Below are 8611 nucleotides of genomic sequence, written 5' to 3'. Positions count from 1 at the left end.
ATTAATCTTTTCTAAAAACCGCTTGACATCGTTTGTCCGCTTTAGTTATTAATTAATTTAGTAATATTAAATTAGCACTTTCCTTGGGTTCCTGTGGAGACGACCTTACTTACCTATACTAGTTTATAGGTATTTAAGTCTCTAATTAATTGTTTTTTAGTAGACCGCGACAGCTTACGTCAAAGACAACCAACTTTCTCTTTCTCTCATTTTTCACAAGTAAAAAAAACCTTTTCTCTCTTGGGGATTTTCGACCAAGAACAAGGAGGTAAGGAAGGAAGGTTTTCAAGTGTGATTCCTAGCTATACAAGGGTGTTTGTTGGGGGCTTGGGGTATACAAGCTTGAGAAGCTTCTCCCTTGAAGTTCTATCCTTTCAATCATCATCTTTTTCACCCGGATTTTGGTTTCTAGGAAGGTATATTAACATGCATCTATTTCTTGTGGTTGCATGTTATGTAATTATGTATTTCGTATTTGGATCCGGGTTTGGGTTTTGCATGTGTAAAATCGGTTTTACATTCATTAAATTAACAAGATTTAAAATATATTTCCGCTGCGTTTTTCATAAAAATGGTGTTTTATGACTTTGATAATCTTGTTAAAACCCAACACCTATACACACACACACCCCATGTTTTGTATGTCATGTTACGTGTTTTTTGAGGCGAGAGTCTCTCTGAAATCAGTCTCTCTATTATCAAGGATAAAGGTAAGGCTTGTCTACATCACACTCTTCCCAGATGTAACCAAACTTCAGGGACGATTTTGGCACTGTAATCATGTAATAAAGAAAAAGTGAAAAGATATATCTACCCCTGAGTTAACAATTCAATTTAATGGAGTTAGTGATTTGGATGTAACTGACAAGATTTGGGAAACGTGGAGGGTCCATATGCAGAAAATAAACTTTTTGGACTAAATTCGCATTATTTACCAAACCACAAGGACGAAAATGGCACTTTACTCCAAAGCTTATAATAAACAAACTCACAAACCCTATAACATATCCCCATATCTTCTGTCAAACTATCAGTGCACGTTTCCGGCATGCGTGGTGATCGGTACATAATTCGTTTGCATTTTCAACCAACACACCTTGAAACAACATCATATTCCGGTCATATATCAAGCATTACCGATGGATCCGATTCACAAAGTCCTAAACATCTTCTTTCCTATTGTATCAGTCTTCTTATTCATCTTCCTCGTACCTATACTCTCACTTTACCGCCTCATAAGGTTTTTCTTTAGATCTGTGTACCTGGAAAACCTCGCAGGAAAAGTAGTATTAATCACCGGAGCTTCTTCGGGTATCGGCGAGGTAAGTTATTATTTATACGTACAACTTTCAATTATTCATTCTAATCGTGTCATTTGTTTCTGGGTGTAAGCTTCTTTTATGTTTTTTTATTGTAATATTCTGACTAGTTTCTTGCTAGTTGTGGTAAAGTTTTAATATAAATTTAGCCGTTAAAAGAAAATACGTCTAGTGTTTGATTGTGTAATTTTGAAGTATTTGGCGTATGAGTATGCGAAACATGGAGCGAGACTAGCGCTGGTGGCGAGAAGACAGGAAGTGCTAGCGGTGGTGGCTCGAAAAGCGAAGGAGCTAGGATCGCCGGCGGTTATTGTGATCAAGGCGGACGTTTCAAAGCTTGAAGATTGCAAGAGATTTGTTGATGAAACAATCAACCATTTTGGTGAATGTGAGTTTCGTAATCTGATTATTTAACACTTAACGATATAATATAGTTTAATTATAGAAGTAAATATAAGATTAATATAAATATAATTTAGTTTAGTTATATGCAAACCAAGATATTAATGATGTACACACATGCATAAAGTATGTTTAAGACAAAATTTGTTCATATAATTTACAACTATGATTTAACTAAAGCTCATTTGATGTTGCTTGATGATTTTGAATAAGAATCTTTTTAGGTTACAAAGTTTGATTCAAATAGTTTTATCAGCTACTAATATAAGTAGTGTGACACACTAACCGTACGTACATACTACACACTTTTATAGCGTACATACTACACACTTTTATAGCTCTATCAAGCATTAAGTATTTCATGGTATCTAATTGTACGATCATTGCATTTACACTTATTTACTCACGTATTAGCGTCTCGCTGGTTGTTTATTGAAAGTTTGTCGTTCCACAAAGAAATTTACTCATATTAGTTTTTTCTGGTGCCTTAAAATGTCTTTCTAAACCAAAAATAAATGCATTTGATACAAATAGAAAATCTTATAAACACTTATACGTACATATTGTTTAAATATGATATACAATTCAATTATATAATGGACTCTTTTTCACTCTCTTGCTACTTTTGATTATCTTTCATATATAGTATTTCATACACAAATTATATTTACAATTGATAAAATATGTTTTATAATTAATATTATAGTTTAACATATGTATTTTTAAAAATAAGCTAGAAATAATATACCGACAATTTATTTTAAATATGATTTAACTATTATTTAAATATTTATTCTCAAGTTTTGTTGATTTAAAGCAAAATTTTAATTTTAATTGAATAGTTAAGTATTGGTTTAAAATAATATTTACATTGATTAATTAGGTGTACAAATGGTTCTTAATTTTTTTATAGAAAAAAGTAAAAACAAAATGAATCAGAGTTAATTGGATGGATAGCAACGGGTCACCTTGTAGTTGGTAAGGCATCGTAGTCCATTGTTAAAAATTTGATGGATATATGACACATAATTTGATTCATCGTTATTACAATTCATGAGCATTAATGTTTTTATAGCTGGATCTAGTGGCGGGCATATCATATATCTAGGGATAACCTAGGTTACCTCAACTTTTGTTGCGTAATGCAAAATTTTATTTATTATTATCGTTTTATATATCGGGATACGTCTAAGCAAACCCTGTATAAAGAGAGAAGTGAGAAACGGTTTATCGGAATTTTTTTCTAACGATGTATAGTTGTAGACTCATTAAAGGTAGAAAGAAAATGACAAGGTAGAAGATGATGGGTTTTGTTTTCTATTTTTCTAGAGTTTTTTAAGTTCATCGAGATAAAGAAAGGTAACAAGTACTATAATTTTTTCCTTTCAGACTTTCATGTCCACTCATTTGTGTTTTTATTGAATTAAGAATATAAAATATTTATTATGATAAAAGAGAGAAAGTCTATCTTAAATTTGGATTTCTACTTATTATGTATTTATACACTTGTTATTTTTACTTTAATTTATTATGATTTATACACTTGTTATTTTTACTTTAATTTAGGTGATCTTATTTGCTTTAATATTTTTTATTTTATTTTTTAATTTATATATTCTTAATTCAGTAAAAGTGTTATCACATTGTAACTAATATAAATAAAGATATAATATGCTACTCTTGTTAAAAATTTCTGCTTTGCCCACATAATGATACATTGTTTATGTTATTCTTCTATAACTTTAAAACATAGTGTCTTCTATATTCTGATATATATTGTTACGACATACTTATTTTTATATATGTTTCAAAGGAAATTTTATTTATAACAATCCGTTCTACTTTTCAACGTAAATTTTATTCAAATTGGGTCAAATATGATGTTATAAACAACCAGAGTCATTAGACGTTAAACCCAATTAAAAATTTTGAAAATAAAAAAATAGGGACTCGTTGTTCACTCGTACAGGGACCAAGGATTTTTTGAATTCTCATAGATGGCCTTGTATGGATGCACGATAAAAAAAAGAAGAAGAAAAAACTAGATTACCCTTGAATTTTTTGTTAGATTTGCCAGTGACTAGACCAGTAAATCAACCAGCCGTTTAATGATCAATCATTCGGGTTACAAACACAATCAAAGTCCTTGTGTAAGTGGTTCAGTAGTACAGACAAAGCTTTTTAAGCATCTCAAAGGTCGTATGTTAAAATCCGGGGAAGCAAAACATTTGCCTTTAAAAATAGAATGAAAACAATCAATCATTAATTACACTTATTTTTTGGTTTTATCATGTGGATATTTTTTACTCTAACGCTTTTATAGTATTGTTTAATTTACTTTAAAACAGTGGATTGTTTGATAAACAATGCTGGAATCGGAAAAGTAGGTCTCTTTGAAGAACAGCAATGTATAGCCGACCATACTTCAGTCATGGTACTCATCCTTGCCACACCCACGATAACTTATTTTTAATCATCTTACTGTAAGATTCTTACCAGTCCATTGGTCCAATGGAACGGTTATAATTTTATAAAACTATGAAACGTAATAAATAATTTAAAACTTACAAGGTGATACGCTCATTTCAAAATTAATGTGGAAAAATCGATTTAAATAATCCTAGTTATGGGCTGCTGGTAAGTAATAGTTCTAATTAACGAGTTGGCTACTGACAGTTTTATCTTTTAACATATTTGTTCCTAACGAGCTGCAACTAGCAGAAGCTTAACTCCGTTAGTCTCTGGTCACCGGAAAAACGTTGCGGAAAACTCTTTTTCCAAGCCATTTGTAACCATATATCGAACATTTGGGAACCTTCTTCTAATAAAAGTACCAATTAATGAGGTTGTCGGAACCCTAGAACCATCGTCAGAGTCAGCGGTCACTACTACAAAAACAGCCAAAAGGTGCGGTGAATTTTGCCAAAAGGTGCGGTTATAGGACCGCACCAAATAGATGCGAATCTTCAGATATAGGAACCGCACCTTTTAAAAAAACCGCATCATCTAACCTGCATATTCACAGCCGCACCTTTACATCCTAATCTGAACCGCATCTTTTAGTCGCACCTTTTACATCCTAATCTGAATAACTAAACCGCATCTTATAACATACAAACTAACCGCACCTTTTAGCTTAAATTCTTTTTTTTTTAATTATTTTCTGGAAACAACAATATACAAAACCAAACAATATATGCAGCTGCAAGCTGCATCTACATACACATATATAAAATATTTTATAGATGCAAAACCAAATAATATATTTAAAAAAGGTTTCAAAATGTACAAAAATCATGTTTCAAGGTATCACAAATGCTATCCAAATACAAAAATCATGTTTCAAATATTCAGTTCAAAAAACTCTAACTTTCATCCTTGCAACCCGAAAGAGCCGTATTCAATCTTCATACTTGCAATGCAAATTCGAATCCAAAGTCTTCATACTTGCCTAACAAAACAACATATCCAAAGTCTTCATATATATGCATTTGAGTCAGAAGTTAATCAAACTCAAACCCTACTCATATATAAGCGAGTTTGTACTTTACGCTTTAGATATAGATGAACATAAAATAGTAGACGACAAACCAGGGCTCCGATGACGGAGATGAATGAATGTTCATTGGTCTGATTGGTTGAGAATCGGGCATATACCAAACACGTAGAAGGTTTCTGGCGACGGAGGTGGTAATGGTGATGGTAGCGGATGTTAGCAGTGGTGGTGGTGTTCAGGTAGTGGTGATGGGGTTGGTGGTGTTTAGGTGGTGGTTGTCAGCTGTGTTCAGGTGGTAGTGATGGTATTTAGATTGAGTTTTCTTGCGAAAGCAAAAACGTTTTTCGGTGACCGAAGACTAACAGAGTTAAGCTTCCATTAATCGCAACTCATTTGAAACAAACATGTTAAAAGATGAGACTGATAACAACCAACCCATTATTTGAGACTCTTATTTGCCAATAATCCATAATCCATAGTTAAGATTATTTAAATCCAATTTTCTAATTAATATTATGGTAAGAATCACGTAAAGACATTATACTTCAATGAAAACTATAATTGAAAAAAAAATATGGTTTATTTCTCTTTCCAAACATTTACTTTAATTTTGTGTTTCTGAGTTTTGTTTAATGAGAGTAAAAAAAGGATTTGAAAGAATGCCAAGAAAAATCGTGTTCCACATGTTTTGCTATGAAAAGAAAATAAAAGAAATAAAAGGAAAATGCATGTTTATTTCGTTTGTTTAACATCTTTTCAAATTGAAGAAATATGAAAAGAAAAGACTTTTAACACATAAAAACTTTAATTTTCTTTACATATTCTTTGAAGTTCGGAACACATGATAGTTTTTTTTTTTGAAAGGTAAATTTCTTTTCTTGCTGGTAATGGGACTTGAACTCAAGACCTTGGTATTAAAAGACTTTGTCTCTATCATTGGATCACCACCCTAATGACGGAACATGTGATAGTTAATTAAATATTTCCTTTTTATTCCCCTTATATATTTTCTCTCCTAAGGGTATGTTTGGTTGGAGGTAATAGAATGAGGGGAGAATGGAATGGAAGAAGGAATGGAATGGGAAAGGGAATGAAATGGATCATTACCATTTCATTTCCTTGTTTGATTAACCTATGGGAATTAAATCAATTATTCATTTTTATTGTTTGGTATCCAAAAAATTGTAGAAATGAAATAGAAACAACAAAAGCACTCATATCTCAGAATACTTTTTAAACCAAAAAAAAAACAACTTACAATGGCGACGGTGGTAACTCCGGTGATGAAAATGGTGGCGGCGGTGGTGATGGTGGTGGTGATGGTGGTGGCGGCGGTGGTGGTGGTGGTTGTTAGGTGGTGGTGGTGTTGAGAAAGTAGGGTGAAGGAGGAATGAAATGAAAAATAAGAAGGGGGTGGGAAGGAATGGTTTTGATGGAATGGGATTCCATGTGTAATGGATGATTCCATTCCATTGAGCAACCAAACATCACATTTTTCATTCCCACGTAATGAATCATTTCATTCCTACTGTTATTTCTGCATACAAAACGCTACCTTATTTTCTTTTCTATTCTTTCATTTGTAATACACGGGAACACATTCTTAATCTTCTCATCGTGATTTTTCTAAAAATAGATGAAATGTCCATAAATGTACTAATGTGTACATATACATTAAGATATTATAAGACAATAGATTATATTATATTTAAAAAATTATTCTTGTATATTTTAAGACCTACACCAGTATTTTAGTCAAATTATATTATAAATATGTAAAGCGGCAGTGGTAAAGGGTTAGAAATGGTTATCAGAGCATTCTCATCCCACCCCTTATTTTATGTGAGGGGTGTTTTTATAATTTAGAGAGTGATTCAGGGTGTTGTGAGTGAAGAGTTTTTATATTTTAGAGAAAATAGTGATTTTTCTGTATATTTAAAAAGTTACTGATCATCCCCTATAATTTTTTAATATATTTTGAGAGTGGTTGTGAGTGAAGGAAAGAGAAAGGGTAATGATAAAAGGTATAAAAAAGTATTATTTAATTGAAATAGAGAGAGAAAATATAGTGAGTTTTAGTGTAATTTTTGGTTTAGGGATAAAGGGTGGGATGAAAATAGGGCTGTCAATTTATGACACGGACCTGTTAACACGACACGACACGGGTTTTAACAGGTTTGGGTTTGAGCTTAACAGGTGTCGTGTCTTAAACAGGTCGACCTGTTTAAGACATGTTTAAATTCGTGTCATAACAGGTTTATGATCTGTTAACCTGTGTAGATTTTTATTTTAAAAAATAAATATATATATACTTCCAAAGTCTTAAACCTAAAGTCATACTTACAAACGACATTTCATTGATGCCCGCCATAACCCGATATTATGTTTTTTATGGATGTTATGCTTGCTTATATGGTTTTTTGTTTCAAGTATGTTATGAATTTGTCGTCTTTTGGTTTAAGTATGTTATGGATTTGTGGTTTTTTGTTTCAAATATGTTATGGATTATCTATTAATTAAGACTTTATGCTCGTTTTGAATATTTTGGTTTCGTTACACATGTATTATTCATTGTGTCTTTAATCAGGTCCTTTAACAGGTCTTAACAGGTTAACCTGCTACTAAACAGGTTCGTGTTCGTGTTTGGAAAAAATGACACGATTAGTTATCGTGTCGTGTTCGTGTTTAGCACAACAGGTCATCGTGTCTTATCGTGTCGTGTCCGACATGTTATGACAGCCCTAAATGAAAATGCTCAAACCCTTACTGTTTAGTTAATTTCAATAAACCCTATATTTTATAAAACAATTGAAGTATAAAGTCCAAAAGTAAATAAGTTCTTGGAATTCTATTTTTTCTTAAACAGATGGAACCAACTCGAACATTTAAATAACTAAGTCTTGATTACGGTTAAAAGGCTTAACTAGGTTAATAATATAGCCAGTTCTCAGTTTTTATCCTGTTCTGAAAACACTATTAATTTCATAAACTGAAATGAAAAAAAAAAAAAAAAAAAAAAGAAAGACAGACTATAACTTGACATCTAATTTTTCAGGATATTAACTTTTGGGGTTCAGTTAATGCCGCACACTTTGCACTTCCACATCTAAGGAAGAGCAAGGGAAGAATAGTTGTTATCGGTTCAGTTGCTGTATGGTTCAACTCGCCCACCGTAAGCGTGTATAATGTATGTACAAAGAATGGCATTTCTTTCTAATAATTGTTTTCATAATTAAGTCTCTAATATAATATATAATTGTTTTCATAATTGGTCGATTCCATTCTCACCGATAAATCTCCAGGCAAGTAAGGCAGCACAACAAAGCTTCTTCGAAACCCTACGGCTTGAGCTGGCTCCAGACATTGGAGTATCGATCATGACTCTCGGGCTAGT

The 8611-nt window shown here is 32.2% G+C and overlaps 1 protein-coding gene across 1 annotated transcript; it reads left to right on the top strand.

The window, feature by feature from the left end:
- Positions 1-974: 974 nt before the first annotated feature.
- On the top strand, positions 975-8605 carry LOC143604346 (11-beta-hydroxysteroid dehydrogenase A-like; the record flags this gene model as incomplete). The annotated part of the gene is made up of 5 exons (XM_077080855.1): positions 975-1322; positions 1515-1707; positions 4070-4155; positions 8273-8404; positions 8520-8605. Coding segments are annotated over exons 1-5 (680 nt in total), but the record flags the coding sequence as incomplete, so codon positions are not given.
- Between the last annotated feature and the right edge of the window lie 6 nt (positions 8606-8611).

This window comes from Bidens hawaiensis, unplaced genomic scaffold (assembly GCF_021521415.1).
Source record: "Bidens hawaiensis isolate Kalapana, Puna unplaced genomic scaffold, B.hawaiensis_p1.1 tig00064803_1, whole genome shotgun sequence".
NCBI classification, from domain to species: Eukaryota; Viridiplantae; Streptophyta; class Magnoliopsida; order Asterales; family Asteraceae; genus Bidens; species Bidens hawaiensis.
Note: the sequence above shows the minus strand (reverse complement) of the source record. Positions and strands in the feature narration are given on the sequence as shown.